The following is a 19,581-nucleotide window of genomic DNA, read 5'->3' as shown; positions in this document are numbered from 1 at the left end:
AATAAAGATGAAATAAAAAATATACACTGCTCAAAAAAATAAAGGGAACACTTAAACAACACAATGTAACTCCAAGTCAATCACACTTCTGTGAAATCAAACTGTCCACTTAGAAAGCAACACTGATTGACAATACATTTCACATGCTGTTGTGCAAATGGAATAGACAACAGGTGGAAATTATAGGCAATTAGCAAGACACCCCCAATAAAGGAGTGGTTCTGCAGGTGGTGACCACAGACCACTTCTCAGTTCCTATGTTTCCTGGCTGATGTTTTGGTTACTTTTGAATGCTGGCGGTGCTTTCACTCTAGTGGTAGCATGAGACGGAGTCTACTACCCACACAAGTGGCTCAGGTAGTGCAGCTCATCCAGGATGGCACATCAATGCGAGATGTGGCAATAAGGTTTGCTGTGTCGGTCAGCGTAGTGTCCAGAGCATGGAGGCGCTACCAGGAGACCGGCCAGTACATCAGGAGATGTGGAGGAGGCCGTAGGAGGGCAACAACCCAGCAGCAGGACCGCTATCTCCGCCTTTGTGCAAAGAGGAGCAGGAGGAGCACTGCCAGAGCCCTGCAAAATGACCTCCAGCAGGCCACAAATGTGCATGTGTCTGCTCAAACGGTCAGAAACAGACTCCATGAGGGTGGTATGAGGGCCCGACGTCCACAGGTGGGGGTTGTGCTTACAGCCCAACACCGTGCAGGACGTTTGGCATTTGCTAGAGAACACCAAGATTGGCAAATTCGCCACTGGCGCCCTGTGCTTTTCACAGATGAAAGCAGGTTCACACTGAGCACGTGACAGACGTAAAAGAGTCTGGAGACGCCGTGGAGAACGTTCTGCTGCCTGCAACATCCTCCAGCATGACCGGTTTGGCGGTGGGTCAGTCATGGTGTGGGGTGGCATTTCTTTGGGGGGCCCGTTCCCCAGACCTGAATCCAATTGAGCACCTGGGACATCATGTCTCGCTCCATCCACCAACGCCATGTTGCATCACAGACTGTCCAGGAGTTGGCGGATGCTTTAGTCCAGGTCTGGGAGGAGATCCCTCAGGAGACCATCCGCCACCTCATCAGGAGCATGCCCAGGCGTTGTAGGGAGGTCATACAGGCACGTGGAGGCCACACACACTACTGAGCCTCATTTTGACTTGTTTTAAGGACATTACATCAAAGTTGGATCAGCCTGTAGTGTGGTTTTCCACTTTAATGTTGAGTGTGACTCCAAATCCAGACCTCCATGGGTTGATAAATTTGATTTCCATTGATCATTTTTGTGTGATTTTGTTGTCAGCACATTCAACTATGTAAAGAAAAAAGTATTTAATAAGAATATTTCATTCAGATCTAGGATGTGTTATTTTAGTGTTCCCTTTATTTTTTTGAGCAGTGTATAATCTAGACTTCACGTTGAAATATCTTCAGGCCTACAAAAACCTCCAGGCTTCCATAATAGGAGTACATTTAATAAAACATTTTTTTAAATAATTACAGGGGGCAGTTTGGAAAAACGAATCCTGTTTGAATCGTCCTCTGGAATAATGAACATGCTTGATAATAGTTAGGCTACAAGACCCTAATACCCGTCTGAATAGGGCTAAAACATGGAAAATAATAGGGTTATCAGCGTAGAGTGCTCGGCATCATCCCATGGAATCTGTCAAGGCTGCACACAGCAGAAATATCACTGAAATATTATAGTGCCTACACATCACCTTCTATATTCAAACAAAGTAGACATTTTATAGACAAATGGGCAGCATCATGCGCATGTCAGTCCTCTAGAACGTAAATGTAGTCTTCCTAGTAGGACTGCAATAATGAGGTGGTGTGTATGTGTGTTTATATCCGTTTTAGTAATGAGCAAGAGTCGACTTTTTTCGACTCCAAAATCCAGGAGTTGTGCACCTCTAAGTAAAATATCGTGAAAGGTGACTTGGGCCAGACAGGTATGTGGCACGTGGTTACTTAGCAACAGTGTCAAAATAGATTGTTGCTAAGAAACAGCCTCCTTACTTCCCATCGGGTTCACATGTTTCTCAACACATTTTAGTTAATACTAAGGTAGCCTAGTGGTTAGAGCGTTGGGCCAGTAACCGAAAAGGTTGCTAGATCGAGCTGACAAGGTAAAAATCTGTAGTTCTGCCCCTGAACAAGGCAGTTAAACCACTGTTCCTAGGCGGTCATTGTAAATAAGAATTTGTTCTTAACTGACTTGCCTAGTTAAATAAATAAATATACTTTAGAAGAAAGTCAACGACCTAGGCTATTCAGATGGAAAATCAATGCATGTCGGCTACTTCTGATGTAAGAACCCCAGGCACTGTGTAGAAACCACATGGATATTTTCAGTATTATTTTTAATAGTCAAAAAGCAAAGCACGCTGGTTTATGTGTGTCGCACACACAGGGTCACTAAAAATTCCTCAAAACTCCCAAGTGTTCTGGAAATGTTAACAAGAGATAGGACTATAACTCAAATTTCAGTTAACCTACCTTTATCTGACACATCTCTGACAGTGGCAACCCATTTTATTCTCGTGCGGACCGACCTTTCCCTAAAAGGCTAGATTATTCACAGCAGACGTGATGTGATAGCCCTACATTAGCCTACACACTTTAAGGTCTCACCCCTTTTTGCTGCCTGTAATATCTGACAGGCGTTTAGACCGCGTGCTGCCTCTCCACTATCGAGAGAGGATGTTTAGAGAGGATGTTTTATCTTTAGGACTCTTCACTGTATCCACCTGAGCCACGTATCTTTCAGTGGGAAGCCAACGAATGAGGTTATACACACATCAGCATCACCGCAGGTGTATCCGCAGCAGCACTTTGGAATCTACACATTTCACCGCATCGACACCATACTTGTGCGCACGGTAAGATTGTAGTAGCCTATTATTTCTAATCATGTTTACTGATATGGAGTTGTTTAGAGATGCAGCTAAAGTGGTCTATTTAGATGAATTTTATCATTAATTTTTTACAGATATACCTGCTTTTATTCTCACAAAGTTGGGATGTAATTCTGATTGCTTAAGTTTATTTTTGCATTTCATGAAAACCCATTAGCTAACCATAAAGCCTATCAAAAGATGGTGTCAACATTTTTTTGTTTTTTAAATATGTGATTGTGCTATTTTGCTTGATCAAATAGCATACTAGGCTACTGGAATTCTTTCACCCAATATGGATTAATTTTGTGCATTTAGTTTCTACGTTGGTGAGTATGTCTTTGCGCAGTTACTCATGTCGGTTCCATGTAGTTTTTGGATGATATTAGATGTTAGTCTACTAATTCGGGTAGGCCTATATATTTGGGTTCTGATGGTGTAAGACAGTTGAACTAAGCTCGTGAGGCATACAGTATACTAAGTGTTATTCTTCAAGAATCAATGGTCATATATCATTAATAAAAAAATCTAAGAATGGATGTAGCAACTGCAGATTTTCCATTTAATTTGTTGGAATGACAACTTGTTTGGATGGTGATTGTTGTCTTCTAAAAAAAATAAGTTAATGATGATTATGCAGCTTCAGATATAGTATTGGTGGGAATTTTATAAAACATAGAGAGATTATTGTAGTTGTGCTCATTTCGTAGATTAATCACTCAACATTTTATCAAGTCATTAATGGGATCAGTGCACGTAGCTGTTCAAAAATAAATCTTAGTCCAGTCTCTTAATGCTCTAATGGCTCCAAAACGGCAAGGGAGAGTTGTAGCATCTCCAATAAACCATCTGGAAGACAATACACTGATTTCATTCTAGTTTACAATTTTGTCAATCTCATTCAGAGTGCACAGTGACGTCTTTGGTTTTCACAGAATATTTTATTTAATCTTCTCAGTGTCCTTGTGTATAGGATTTCTATTTTTAGTTGGTTGCTTAGCAGCATAGTGCTTTTGTTTCCCTTTTGTAGATGAATGAAAGGCATGCAGTGGTAAAAATAATGCACTTTCCAATAGAACCTCTACTTTCATGTACAAGTACAGAGTGATCCAGGAAATGGTGGAGCGATTTCTGCATAGTGCATCTTTAAGCTCCAAATGAACTAAATAACCCATACCTGTTTGGTGTGTTCCCCTTTTCTGTCTTCCTCCTACTCTCTTTCTCAAATCTCGCTCTTCCAATCTCTTCAATCCCGCTACCTCCCCCTCGCTCTCTTTACCTCTCACTCCCCAATTCCCTTTTCTACCCTCTCTCCTCCCCCAATTCTTTAGTGTGATAGTGGGTGCTGGTGGCCTATGAATGGGGCTGAGCGTGCACCCCACCACCACACCTGCCTCTGCACCCGTGGGGACTATGCGTTGCACAACCCTGAATGCACTAGCCGGTGGTTTGCGAGAACAGGGAAGGGGGCGGAACGTCGGCAGGGGGTCAAGGGGGGCTCAGCATGCCCCCTCCCTTCCGCATCGCTGTGCTGGGGGCGCAGGGTGTGGGCAAGACTGCCATCGTGCAGCGCTTCCTCCACGATGACTACAGCGAGGCGCCTGTCCCGGCAACCAGCCGTGCCCGCCAGGTCCACCTGTCGGCTGCCGTGCTCAATGGCCACGTGCACAACTTGCAGATCACCGACTATCCTGCAATCACCAGTTTCCCCTGCAGCTCACTGCAGGTACTGTCCCACTGAAGCACAATAGTGATGGGAACTGATGTGTGTGGCAGGTTAGACATTGTAGCAAGGTGAAAGGTCCAGTTTAATGTCAGGAGATGAGGAGAGTGGTTTCCTTCTGCTTTGATGCTATCTGTTCCCTGCTATCTAAATGTATTTACATTTGCATAACATACACACACACACATAGATCTGAGAGGAGTAGATAAGAGATAAGACAACCTGCTCTCTGTATTCACCTGGAATGTAATTTCTCCTCAACTTCAAATACACTGTATATACAACAGTATGTGGACACCTTTAAATGAGTGGATTTGGCTATTTCAGCCACACCCGTTGCTGACTTGTGTATAAAATCAACCACACAGCCATGCAATCTCCATAGACAAACATTGGCAGTAGAATGGCCTTACTGAAGAGCTCAGTGACTTTCAACGTGGCACTGTCATAGGATGCCACCTTTCCAACAAGTCAGTTCGTCAAATTTCTGCCCTGCTAGAGCTGCCCCGGTCAACTGTAAGTGCTGTTATTGGGAAGTGGAAATGTCTAGGAGCAACAACAGCTCAGCCACAAAGTGGTAGGCCACACAAGCTCACAGAATGGGATGGCCAAGTGCTGAAGAGCGTAGCGCATAAAAATTGTCTGTCCTTGGTTGCAACACTCACTACCGAGTTCCAAACTGCCTCTGGATGCAACTTCAGCACAATAACTGTTTGTTGGGAGCTTCATAAAATTAGTTTCCATGGCAAAACACCATGCACAATGCCAAGCGTCGGCTGGAGTGGTATAAAGGACATTGGAATTTGGAGCAGTGGAAACGCGTTCTCTGGAGTGATGAATCATGCTTCACCATCTGGCAGTCCCACAGATGAATCTGGTAGTTTGGTGACACCCTGTACACAGAGGTTGGGCAAAAACCCAGCCCTGGAAGTTTCTCATCCTCAGTAGGCCAAGAGGTACTGCTGAGATAGTGGGTGCCATCAACCCCAGCACTCGGAGGCATGTCTTGAACGTGACCGAGCGCCTCCTGTTGAACAAGGAGAGTATATTTTTTTTATTTATTTTACCTTTATTTAACCAGGCAAGTCAGTTAAGAACAAATTCTTATTTTCAATGACGGCCTGGGAACAGTGGGTTAACTGCCTGTTCAGGGGCAGAACGACAGATTTGTACCTTGTCAGCTCGGGGGTTTGAACTCGCAACCTTCCGGTTACTGGTCCAACGCTCTAACCACTAGGCTACCCTGCCGCCCCGATAGCCCGATGTATAGCCCGATCGTTTCTTTGTATAATCAAGAGGAGATTTTCTGCTTTAGTATGTGTGCCGAGTCGCCAGTCGCTGCTGAGTCCAAAATTCTGCTTGAACTTGAGCCGGGGGGAGAGCCGTGGCATAACGGGCACTCGGGGGTAGAGTAGATTCCCTCCATCTTCCTTGAGAGTGAACGCATTAGAATGGGTCGCAGCACAAAGTGAAGGGTTCTACCCAAGAGTCTGTGCTCCACTAGAGAGGTGGCAGGCCAGAACTTGGAGTGAACTGTTGGCTGCCCTTCTCTGCACCAGGGGGTGTATCCCTAGGTCGGGCACCCCTTCTTCCCTGCAGGGGAATCAAATGGGCGGGACCTCAATGCGGCTTCAGAAAATTACAGTTTTCCCTATTGGCGGTGCCTGTTTGGGAATCCGAACTGTGGGGTCGGTGTATGCTGTGTCACTGGAAGCCTCCTGCGGAAAGCCCTGGTGCCAGCGAATTGGTCTGGGTTAGGCTTTTTGATAGCTAGGAGATTATGCATCTTTAGCATCAAATCGGTCTGATAAACCAGCAGTATGGTTGTAACATTCAACTGCCATATAGGACGTGCGGTAGACATGTAAACCTTCTGGTAGATGGACATGAAGAAGTGTTCCCTCTTACCAGGGAGAGAAGTGCCTGTTAGTGACGAGGAACTGTGTTTGAGGTGGTTGGCCAGTGATGGCTCGACCACCGATGGCTTGCCGAGGCCCAGCTCCCCCATGTCCTTCAAATTCATGCTGGCAAAAATTCTGGTTTGGACCTTGTCGGCCGAGGGTTTGTCCCAATTGCGTTTGGCTTCCGCTATGCAAGCTGGGATAGCTGGGAGGAGTTGCTTGCTTGGGGCGGTGCGAGAGGGGAGTTTCCGTCCATCGTACCAGTCCATCTCTGCGCTGCCACTCCCCATGAGTTTGGGGCACTCAATATTGAGTCTGGTCGCTGCCCGTTTGCAGACATCAAGGAGCGAATATCTATCATCCTCCATCGATGCTCCGCTAAGGGTGAAATAGGGACTAGAGGTAACAGCTTGCACCTCTTTGTGCTCTTCTTCCTCTGCTGTTTGGAGGAGGTTGGTCATGCCCTCGCCATCGCCATGGGTCTGTGAAGTAGTCTCCCTACCCGAAGGCAGTGTGTGAGATGAGCCACATAGGGCTGTTCAGCACACTCTCTGGCAGCAAAAAAACTGTCGGAGAGTGTTAGCGGTAAAAAAACACAACGGATGCATAACAGGGGATTATTGAACACTGCTTCTGCGTGTTCAAGACCTAGGCAGACTTCCTTGCCAGCTATGGTTGCTCCGTAGGGGCACGGTTGTGCTGGGACATGGGCCGGGGTCTTGCTCGGTACCCATTGGGCTGAGCTAGCAGGCTCCATGGCTCCAAAAAACGGCTATCAAAGGGAAATGTAGAACAAAGGGAAACGTAACTCACGTTCGCCACTTGGGCTAGTAGCATAGCTAATTACCATAGTGCTAACCAGATAACATAATTATTTAAAGGGAAACTTCAGGATTTTGTCACTAAAGCCCTTGATCTACTTCCCCAGACTCAGATGAACTCGTGGATTCCATGTTTATGTCTCTGCATCCAGTATAAAGGAAGTTAGCGATAGTTTCACATGCCAATGCCAACTAGCGTTAGCGTAATGATTGGAAGTCTACAGGAACAGCTAGCATTCCCACAAGCTTCCAGTTATTGCGCTAATGATAGTTAGCAACTTGCTCTAAACTGCACACAGACATACATTTTTTGATCCACGAGTTCATCTGACTCTGTGGAAGTATATTAAATCATTGCCAAAATCACAAAGTATTCCTTTTAAAATGTGAATGTAGTTAGCTTTTGCCTCGTATTAGCCAAAGAAAGCTAGCTCTATGTTGATCTTGAGATGAACAAAAGTGTGGCTTTCATTCGGTAAGCAGAGAGCAAGCTAGTAATCCTACCCTTCCAGGTAAAAAAGCTAGTCGGTAGACTAGCTATCCAGGTTAGCTAAGCCCTGCAGCTAAGTTAGCTAAGTCTCAGCAACTAGCTGTGTGAAGCTACAGTAGCTACATAAGGAGACAAAGGAATAAAAATCAGCTAATAGCTAATTGTTACCCGAAGTGAATACTTTCCTTTGTGTAAAGTCACCCAACACAGAAGAGGAGAGCTAGCTAGACTATAACTCTTTTGTGAGAAGAGAATGGTCAGAGGGCGGCCGAGTGGCTCTTTAGTATTAAGGGAGGAGCTACCTCATTTGCCACTCGACCTGTCTGGGTCAGACAGATGTGTATGATTGGTTCTTCAAACTACTTAGAGTTTCTGGTGAATCCCACTGTGAGATATTGAAACAAATAATTCAAAGAGAACCCCTGTTTGGGGTAAAACTTCAATCACTTCACATTTCACACTCTACTGATAATTTATACAACCTGGTCTCAGTGCATTTCGCATGATTCTGTACATAAATCTGATACACTCAATTTACAGTGAACAAAAATATAAACGTAGTACATCCAACAAGCCTCACAAGCGCAGACCACGTGTAACTACGCCAGCCAGGTCCTCCACGTCTGGCTTCTTCACTTGCGGGAACGTCTGAGACAAGCCACCCAGACAGATGATGAAACTGTGGATTTGCACAACCAAAGAATCTCTGCCCAAACTGACTGCAGTTTGGCGTCGTAACCGACTTCAGTGGGCAAATACTCACCTTCGATGGCCACTGATATGCTGGCGTAGTGTGCTCTTCACCGATGAAACCCGGTTTCAACTGTACCGGGCAGATGGCAGACAGCGTATATGGAGTCGTGTGGGCGAGCAAACAGAGTGCCCCTTGTTGGCGGTGGGGTTATGGTATGGGCAGACATAAGCTAGAACACAATTGCATTTTATCAATGGCAATTTGAATGCCCAGATATACCGCGATGAGATCCTGAGGCCCACTGTCATGCCATTCATCCACCACCACCACCTTTCAGCATGATAATGCACGGCCCCATGTCACAATGATCTATACACAATTCCTGAAAGCGGAAAATGTCTCAGTTCTTCCATGGCCTGCATACTCACTAGACATGTCACCCATTGTGCAGGTTTGGGATGCTCTGGATTGACATGTATGATGGCGTGTTCCAGTTCCTGCCAATATCCAGCAATTTTGCACAGCCATTGATGAGGCGTGGGACAACATTCCACAGGCCACAATCAACAGCCTGATCAACACGCACATACAGCTAACATTAGCAAGTAAGCTAACGTTAGTCACATAGCTATAATTTGTAACATATCATACGTTTAGCACATTTGTTACAGATTGTATGTTTCGCAAATTCGTCAAATTCGTAACTTATAACACATTTTGAAAATGTGTAAGTTATTGTATGTTTTGCAATTTCGTATCATATAATATGAATTGTAACTCGTAAACATATCATATGAAATGGAGTGTCTCGGATTTGCGTACAGAATAATTATACGAAATGCTCTGAGACCAGGTTGATTTATAAAGTAATCAGTGTTTCATTTGCACTGTGGAGGTACTTGAGGTGTTTTTGAAAAGCTATCCAAGGCAAGCCCTAGCTTGTAAACAATATTTCTCACAGCGAGGAGCCAATTATAAAGCAGAAATTAAATTACAAAAAGTTTGAATTCAATAAGAGAGCAGATTGTGGTCTGGTCATATTGATCAGACAGTAAGCTATGTTGCAAGTCATTTAAACAAATTAACTAGACTAAAATCATTCTCAAAAGTTGTGTGTGTGTGTGCGTGCATGAGTGTGTACAGAATATGTGAAAACTATTGGTCTCCATGCATATATTTAAAATAACATTCCCAGACAAATTAAACATTTTTAAAACAGTGCCATCAGACTTTTACTAGACAAAAGGAAGGTTCATTTGTGTTGCTTCGTAATGAGAGATCTCCCTATGTCTTCTCTCCTCCCTCCTTTCTCCTTTCCTCCCCTTTCTATTCTTGCTAAAATGTTATTCTAGCCATTTTTATTCTCCTTTCTTCACTTTTCTATCTTCTTCCCTCACTCCTCCAGGAGTGGACAGACACCTGCTGCAGAGGAATCCGCAGCGCTCACGTCTACATCCTGGTCTATGACATCTGCTGCTTCGACAGCTTCGAATACGTCAAGACTATGCGCCAGCAGATCCTAGAGACCAGGTGAGGACACGACCTGCATGACAAATAGGGACCAGCTCCAGCTGGCACCGGTTCTTTGAACAGATGTAATTAAGGCTCGCTATGCAATCAGGAGCCCCCACCGCCACACGCACAGAGAACATTTGTTTAACATTTGGACTGAAATCAACATGAGTGGCTCAGACTGCCATGGTCAAGTGTCTTCATAATCACTTTGGCTTTTCTTCACAATTCCTCTATTGTATTTTTGTTCTTTTGAATTCGGTATCCAATGGATGTTGCTGGAAGCGAAAGGCAGTGTGGAGTGGTGTGATGAAAACAGTTTTAACAACACCCACTATACAGAAACTCACTATACACTAGACACTCAGCAGACATTCACTCACTTGTTACAACAATAGTCTTTCACAGTGGTTATCTTACCATAATACAATAAGTTGAGTTACAGTCTGAAAGAACCATTTTATTTCACCTTTATTTAACCAGGTAGGCTAGTTGAGAACAAGTTCTCCTTTACAACTGTGACCTAAAGAAAATTACAATATAGCAATTAAACACTGGAGTGATAGATGTGCAGAAGATGAGTGTGCAAGTAGAGATACTGAGGTGCAAAGGAGAAAATTAAATCAAATAAATAACAATATGGGGATGAGGTAGTTGGATGGACAATTTACAGATGGGCTATGTACAGGTGCAGTGATCTGTGAGCTGCCCTGACAGCTGGTGCTTAAAGCTAGTGAGGGAGATATGAGTCTCCAGCTTCAGAGATTTTTGCAGTTCGTTTCAGTCATTGGCAGCAGCGAACTGGAAGGAAAGGCGGCCAACGTAGGAATTGGCTTTGGGGGTGACCAGTGAAATATACCTGCTGGAGCGCTTGCTGCGGGTGGATGCTGCTATGGTGACCAGTGAGCTGAGATAAGGCGGGGCTTTAACTAGCAAAGACTTATAGATGACCTGGAGCCAGTGGGTTTGGCGACGAGTATGAAGCAAGGGCCAGCCAACGAGACCATAGAGGTCGCAGTGGTGGGTAGTATATGGGGCTTTGGTGACAAAACGGATGGCACTCAAATAGACTGCATCCAATTTGTTGAGTAGAGTGTTGGAGGCTATTTTGTAAATGACATCGCCGAAGTCAAGGATCAGTAGGATAGTCAGTTTTACGAGGGTATGTTTGGCAGCATGAGTGAAGGATGCTTTGTTGCAAAATAAGAAGCCAATTCTAGATTTAATTTTGGATTGGAGATGCTTAATGTGAGTCTGGAAGGGGAGTTTACAGTCTAACCAGACCCCTAGGTATTTGTAGATGTTCTGGATAGCGTCGAACAACAACATTGATGTATATGCTGATTCGGTGAGCGAGTTTATTAGCAAGTGCATCGGTGATGTTGTACCCACGGCAACAATTAAAACCTTCCCCAACCAGAAACTGTGGATTGATGGCAGCATTCGTGCAAAACTGAAAGCGCGAACCACGGCGACCGGAAACATGACGGAATACAAACAGTGTAGCTATTCCCTCCGCAAGGCAATCAAACAAGCTAAGTGTCAGTATAGAGACAAAGTAGAGTCGCAATTCAACGGCTCAGACACGAGAGGTATGTGGCAGGGTCTACAGTCAATCACGGACTACAAAAAGAAAACCAGCCTCATTGCGAACCCCAATGTCTTGCTCCCAGACAAACTAAACAACTTCTTTGCTCGCTTTGAGGACAATACAGTGCAACCGACACGACCCGCTACCAAAACCTGCGATCTCTCCTTCACCGCAGCCAACGTGAGTAAAACATTTAAACGTGTTAACCCTCGTAAGGCTGCCGGCCCAGATGGCATCCCTAGCTGCGTCCTCAGAGCATGCGCAGAACAGCTGGCTGGTGTGTTTACTGACATATTCAACCAATCCCTATCCCAGTCTGCTGTTCCCACATGCTTCAAGAGGGCCACCATTGTTCCTGTTCCCAAGAAAGCTAAGGTAATTGAGCTAAATGACTATCGCCCCATAGCACTCACTTCTGTTATCATGAAGTGCTTTGAGAGACTAGCCAAGAATCATATCGCCTCCATCCTATCTGACACCCTAGACCCACTCCAATTTGCGTACCGCACCAATAGGTCAACAGACGACGCAATCACATTGCACACTGCCCTAACCCATCTGGACAAGAGGAATACCTATATAAGAATGCTGTTCATCGACTACAGCTCGGCATTTAACACCATAGTGCCCTCCAAGCTCGTCATCAAGCTCGAGACCCTGGGTCTCGAACCCCGTCCTGTGCAACTGGGTCCTGGATTTTCTGACGGGCTGCCCCCAGGTGGTGAGGGTAGGAAACAAGGATCAGATATTACTACATGGTCGGAACTAGAATCACAAGCATTTCACTATTAACATCTGCTAACCATGTGTATGTAACTAATAAAATGTGATTTGATGTCCACATATTCTAAGTCAGAACCGTCCAGAGTAGTGATGCTGGATTGGCGGGCAGGTGCTGGTAGCGATCGGTTGAAGAGCATGCATTTAGTTTTACTTGCATTTAAGAGCAGTTGGAGGACACGGAAGGAGAGTTGTATGGCATTGAAGCTCACCTCGAGGTTAGTTAACACAGTGTCCAAAGAAGGGCCAGAAGTATACAGAATGGCATCGTCTGCTTAGAGGTGGATCAGAGAATCACCAGCAGCAAGAGTGACATCATTGATGTATACAGAGAAAAGAGTCGGCGTGAGAATTGAACCTTGTGGCACCCCCATAGAGACTGCCAGAGTACCAGACAACAGGCCCTCCAATTTGACACACTGAGCTCTATCTGAGAAGTAGTTGGTGAACCAGGCGAGGCAGCCAATTGAGAAACCAAGCCTGTTGAAACTGCCGATAAGAATGTGGTGATTGACAGATTCGAATGCCTTGGCCCGGTCTATGAATACAGCTGCACAGTATTGTCTCTATCGATGGAGGTTATGATATCATTTAGGACCTTGAGCATGGCTGAGGTGCACCCATGACCAGCTCGGAAACCAGATTGCATAGCGGAGAAGGTACAGTGGGATTTGAAATGGTTGGTGATCTGTTTGTTAACTTGGCTTTCGAAGACCTTAGAAAGGCAGGGTAGGATAGATATAGGTCTGTAGCAGTTTGGGTCTAGAGTGTCTCCCCCTTTGAAGAGGGGGATGACCGTGGCAGCTTTCCAATCTTTGGGTATCTCAGACGATACGAAAGAGAGTTTGAACAGGCTAGTAATAGGGGTTGCAACAATTTCGGCTGATAATTTTAGAAAGAGAGGGTCCAGATTGTCTAGCCCTGCTGATTTGTAGGGATCCAGATTTTGCAGCTCTTTCAAAACATCCGCTATTTGGATTTGGGTGAAGGAGAAATGGTGGAGGCTTGGGCAAGTTGCTGTGGGGGTGTACAGGGCTGTTGACCAGGGTAGGGGTGGCCAGGTGAGAAGCTTGGGCAGCTGTAGAAAAATGCTTATTGACATTCTCAATTATAGTGGATTTAATCGGTGGTGACAGTGTTTCCTAGCCTCAGTCCAGTGGGCAGCTGGGAGGAGCTAATCTTATTCTCCATGGACTTTACAGTGTCCCAGAACTTTTTGGAGTTTGTTCTGCGGGATGCAAATTTCTGTTTGAAAAAGCTAGCCTTTGCTTTCCTAACTGCCTGTGTACATTGGTTCCTAATTGATCATAGGGTCCAGTGAGTAGCTGGGCGGGCTGGAGACATGGCGATTCAGACAGCTAGCGGACTGGGGCTAGCAGATGGGCATTCAGGGGACGTCGCAACGGAGGAGCCTGTTGAAAGTTGAAAAAAAACCTCGGGCGGATTACGTCGGTAGTCCAGTCGTGATGGATCAGCGGGCTCCATATCGGCAATAAAAGGGGTCCTGGCCAATTGTAGCCCAAGGAGTGGCTGATGGACCTCTTCAGCTAGCTGGGAGATGGGCCTAGCATAGGCTAGCTCCAGGCTAATTGGTGCTTGCTTCAGGACAGAGATGTTAGCCAGGAGAAGCCAATCAGATAGCAGCTAGCTAGCTGCGATGATCCAGGTGAAGAGGTTCAGAGCTTGCGGTAGGAATCTGGAGATATGGAGAAAAAGAAGTCCGATAAGCTCTGGGTTGAATCGTGCTGTGCAGACTGGCAGGAGTTGGCCGGGCTAAAGGTTAGCTGATGATTGCTAGCAGTGGCTAGCTGACTACTAGCTAGTAGCTAGTTAGCTGCTGTTGGGGGTTCTGGTTCTAAAGTAAATAAAATAGCAGAACCATACCACATTGGGTGAGGCGGGTTGCAGGAGAGTATGTTGAAGTTGGGGTTAAGAAAAACATAAAAAATGTATGCGAAGAAAATATATATATAAATATGTATACACGGGACACGACAAAAACAAAGACGCCTGACTGCTACGCCATCTTGGATTTAAAACTGCTATTGTAATAAAGACCTTGTAATATCTAACGTAGTATAAATTAGTTGTAATTCTTCATAACACACCATGGTGAAAATGTATCAAGGCATATGAGTTATTGTAGATTTGGCCTAACCAATCCTCTCGGCCTCAGTTATTGGAAAGTCAATAACGCTTCCTTTTGAATTTGCAAATCGTATCACCTTCGTGGCACTGGGATGTCAAAGTGGATGTCACAGCTGTTCCAGAGGTGACCGTAGGGTCAGGGTGACGGTTACCTGTCATTGGCAGCAGTGATGGATGTGAGGTGTAGTTGTCACATCAGCCTTGTTGGCTGCCGTCACATGGTGACATGGAGGCCTTCAGTTAGCGCCCACTCTGACAGCGCCAAGTGGCCAAGGCTACACAGAGGCTAATGGTGTCAGTGACAACTCCTTTCATAGCCATTCATCTCCCAGTCATCCATTTATGGCGTGGGCTCACCCAGTTATTATTATTATTATTACGCACAAATCATTTAATTTGTTCGATTTCCATGCTAACGGTTTTAGCAGTAAATTCTTGTAAAATCAACGTTTGGAGCAGTGGTCTACATTTTTTAAAAATCAATACGAGAAGCAGAGTGGACAATCTCCCTCCATTGTCCTTTGCACATATTGTTGTCCCACACCATCATGTTGTTCATACTGTTAAAATTGAGCCTTTTGCTTTTAAGGAACTGACAGCTTAGGAAAAGGTATTTATTTCCTAGAAAAGAGGGAACTATCATCATATGGAAGAGACAAAAGCTGAATGCAGAGGCTTGGGGATGGGGAGAGGAGAGTGACACCCTGGGTTTTACTCACGTTTATCTGACGAGGAGTCCCGGGATAACAGGGAGAGCCCGGTGACAGCTTGTCAGTAAGATTCCAGACAAAGCCAGGCGCTGTTGACAGAACAAATGCATTAACCAAGCCTAGTGGAGCAGTGAAGGAGAGACGGGGAATTACAGCAAGCCACAACAGAGAATAGAGAAAAACACACAATGAACACTCACCTCAGACACCCAAGGTTTCAAACTTCCTCTGTAGGAGCTACCAGCATATTACTTTGACAAGATGGGGATCTGTGGGATTTTAAATCTTCCCTCGACTATAACTCAAGGTTTCTGTCAAGGTGTACTTTCGTTAGTAAATTTGTTGAAAATGTCTGGGTTTTTGGTCATGAATATGTCCAGAAACAGCCCTTTATCCTCTCCTTACAAAGAGTCAATTTTGGCCAGGGTTAACAGGGCAGGTGATAACTCTGCTTTAATAGCATCAACTATAACATCATAAAAACCCCTCAGGATATCTTTTTCAGATTTCTCTTGACTGGGTGTGAAGGTTAAAATCTTGGGGTACAAACCTGTCAGTCATAGCTAAGCCTTGCTTTTATGTTATGCTGTGTTTCTGTTTAAATTACTACAGAAAATGAACCACTGTGTGTGCCTGGCATTAGCTGACCACTGGTGTTTAACCTCTCATTCTCACTGTTTTTGTCTCTCTTTTCCTTTTTCCAGGGTGGTGGGCACAGGCGACACACCCATCCTGATTGTGGGAAACAAAAGGGACCTGCAGTGGGGGCGTGTCTTCCCCCGCCATAACGTGTCCGACCTGGTTAGGAAGAACTGGAAGTGCGGCTACGTGGAGTGTTCAGCTAAGTACAACTGGCACGTGCTGCTACTGTTCGGGGAGGCTATGCGCAGTGTGGTCTGTGCCCGCTGCAAACACGTCCATGCCACCATTCGCTTTCAACGGGCACTGAGGAACGAACGCTGCGCCCTCATGTGATTTACTCAGTGACGAGGGATGGGCACCGGAGTGGCATTGGGGGCCATTGGTACAGAAAACCTCCTTAGAAACAGCTGAGAATTATTGATGATCACTTTGACTGACTACCATGAGTGACCACGTTTCTGCCCAATGTGAAACTACAGTATTAAACACCCCTCTGTTTTGCTGCTGATATATGATGACATACAGTGGGGCAAAAAAGTATTTAGTCAGCCACCAATTGTGCAAGTACTCCCACTTAAAAAGATGAGAGAGGCCTGTAATTGTCATCACAGGTACACTTCAACTATGACAGACAAAATGAGAAAAAAAATCCAGAAAATCACATTGTAGGATTTTTTATGAATTTATTTGCTAATTATGGTGGAAAATAAGTATTTGGTCAATAACAAAAGTTTATCTTAATACTTTGTTATATACCCTTTGTTGGCAATGACAGAGTTCAAACGTTTTCTGTAAGTCTTCACAAGGTTTTCACACACTGTTGCTGGTATTTTGGCCCATTCCTCCATGCAGATCTCCTCTAGAGCAGTGATGTTTTGGGGCTGTTGCTGGGCAACACGGACTTTCAACTCCCTCCAAAGATTTTCTATGGGGTCGAGATCTGGAGACTGGCTAGGCCACTCCAGGACCTTGAAATGCTTCTTACGAAGCCACTCCTTCGTTGCCCGGGCGATGTGTTTGGGATCATTGTCATGCTGAAAGACCCAGCCACATTTCATCTTCAATGCCCTTGCTGATGGAAGGAGGTTTTCACTCAAAATCTCACAATACATGGCCCCATTCATTCTTTCCTTTACACAGATCAGTCGTCCTGGTCCCTTTGCAGAAAAACAGCCCCAAAGCATGATGTTTCCACCCCCATGCTTCACAGTAGGTATGGTGTTCTTTGGATGCAACTCAGCATTCTTTGTCCTCCAAACACGACGAGGTGAGTTTTTACCAAAAAGTTATATTTTGGTTTCATCTGACCATATGACATTCTCCCAATCTTCTTCTGAATCATCCAAATGCTCTCTAGCAAACTTCAGACGGGCCTGGACATGTACTGGCTTAAGCAGGGGGACACGTCTGGCACTGCAGGATTTGAGTCCCTGGCGGCGTAGTGTGTTACTGATGGTAGGCTTTGTTACTTTGGTCCCAGCTCTCTGCAGGTCATTCACTAGGTCCCCCAGTGTGGTTCTGGGATTTTTGCTCACCGTTCTTGTGATCATTTTGACCCCATGGGGTGAGATCTTGCGTGGAGCCCCAGATCGAGGGAGATTATCAGTGGTCTTGTATGTCTTCCATTTCCTAATAATTGCTCCCACAGTTGATTTCTTCAAACCAAGCTGCTTACCTATTGCAGATTCAGTCTTCCCAGCCTGGTGCAGGTCTACAATTTTGTTTCTGGTGTCCTTTGACAGCTCTTTGGTCTTGGCCATAGTGGAGTTTGGAGTGTGACTGTTTGAGGTTGGGTACAGGTGTCTTTTATACTGATAACAAGTTCAAATAGGTGCCATTAATACAGGTAACGAGTGGAGGAGAGAGGAGCCTCTTAAAGAAGAAGTTACAGGTCTGTGAGAGCCAGAAATCTTGCTTGTTTGTAGGTGACCAAATACTTACTTTCCACCATAATTTGCAAATAGATTCATTAAAAATCCTACAATGTGATTTTCTGGACTTTTTTTTTCTAATTTTGTCTGTCATAGTTGAAGTGTACCTATGATGAAAATTACAGGCCTCTCATCTTTTTAAGTGGGAGAACTTGCACAATTGGTGGTTGACTAAATACTTTTTTGCCCCACTGTACTTGATCAGATGGAGAGTACTACCCTATCCATCTTTGTAAAGCGTCTTTAAACTTTTCTTGACTTGGAAGCAGTTAAACCAACCAAAACCCGTGGCTGTACAATTTTGAACTCATCCAAGTGCACTAAAGAAACTTTCCAGCATCTGTTGTTTGATTAACCTGGGCGTTGATCAATGTATGACATTGCTAATGTCAAAGCCCCCTTTGGAGTGGGACTGAGGCTGGCATCTGCTGATGCGGGGACAGGCAGATGGATCCTTCCATTCCTGGGGCTCAGTGCATTCTCTTTCTCTGCACTGATATGTCTTGAAGGTGCAGACTTGAGTGTAAAATCCTTAAAGGCAGCATTACGAATTCCATACCCAACCACTCAAACACTACAAGCACAAACGAAGAACCCAACTGTCATTCAATTTAAGCCAATCGTAAAGGACCCTCTCCTTCACACTTTCAGAAACCAAAACAAACAACCGTAGGGACACAGTGTCCCACACAATGTTTAATCTTCTAATAGCTTACAAAACACTGACCGTCCTTACCAGAGAACTGTCTCTTTCATTTCCTGAGGACACATCACTTTTTATAATCAGGGTTTCTAGTCCTTGGCGGAGGTTTAAACAAGCGTAGTGAACTTCAAAGAGGATGGTGATATGTTATTTGGAGTAATATCACCAAATCCAATCCAACTTTTACGCTCCAACCGCAAACACAACCTTGTACATCATAAATCTACAATTGTAGATGCACATGATAAGGGTTTTTAACACAATATAATGCGACAAAATACTTTTGCAAGGCACTGGATGTATTGTATATAAAGTTGTGTTATTTGTTTTGTCAACAATCTACACAACATACTCTAATGTCAAAGTGGAAGAAGATAAAGATAAATACAAATTTAGAACAAAAATATAGTCATTGCATAAGTATTAAGCCCCTTTGTTTAGGCAAGCCTAAATTAGTTCAGGAGTAACATTTGGCTTAACAAATCACATAAGAAGTTACATGGACTCACTCTGTGTGAAATAATAGGGGTTGATGTGATTTTTTTAATGACTAACCCTTCATCTGTCCTCCATATATACAACATCTGTAAGGTCCCTCAGTCAAATTGGTAACAATAACAAATCAGACATTGAATATCTCTTTAAGCATGGTCAAGTTAATAATTATACTGTGGATTATGTATTAAACCACCCAGACTCAAAGACACAGTTATCCTTCTGAACTGAGCCACAGGACAGGAATGAAACTGCTCAGGGATGTCACCATGAGGCCATTGGGGATTTTAAAACAGCTACAGAGTTCAATGGCTGTCATGGGAGAACGCTGAGGTTGGATCAACAACAATATGACAGTGAAAAGAAGAATTCAAGTATACAGAATAAAATACTGGGGAGTTTTTCAGGATAAAAAGAAACAGGATGGAGTGTGTTTGCACAGGCAAAATCCTAGACAAAAACCTGCTTCAGGGCCTCACGAGTGGCGCAGCGGTCTAAGGCACTGCATTGCAGTGTTGTGGCATCACTACAGCCTGGGGTTCGA

General features: G+C 44.6%; 1 protein-coding gene across 1 annotated transcript; it reads left to right on the top strand.

Annotated features, from left to right (window-relative positions):
• Positions 1 to 4,234: 4,234 nt before the first annotated feature.
• On the top strand, positions 4,235 to 16,425 carry LOC110539143 (ras-like protein family member 10B). The gene is made up of 3 exons (XM_036939654.1): positions 4,235 to 4,622; positions 9,931 to 10,055; positions 15,971 to 16,425. The coding sequence occupies exons 1-3, from the start codon at positions 4,401 to 4,403 to the stop codon at positions 16,239 to 16,241; spliced, it is 618 nt and encodes a 205-aa protein (XP_036795549.1). The 5' UTR covers positions 4,235 to 4,400; the 3' UTR covers positions 16,242 to 16,425.
• The last annotated feature ends 3,156 nt before the right edge of the window (positions 16,426 to 19,581 follow it).

The sequence above is a fragment of the Oncorhynchus mykiss genome, chromosome 12 (assembly GCF_013265735.2).
Source record: "Oncorhynchus mykiss isolate Arlee chromosome 12, USDA_OmykA_1.1, whole genome shotgun sequence".
Lineage (NCBI taxonomy): Eukaryota > Metazoa > Chordata > Actinopteri > Salmoniformes > Salmonidae > Oncorhynchus > Oncorhynchus mykiss.
This window is presented reverse-complemented; position numbering and strand designations above follow the sequence as displayed.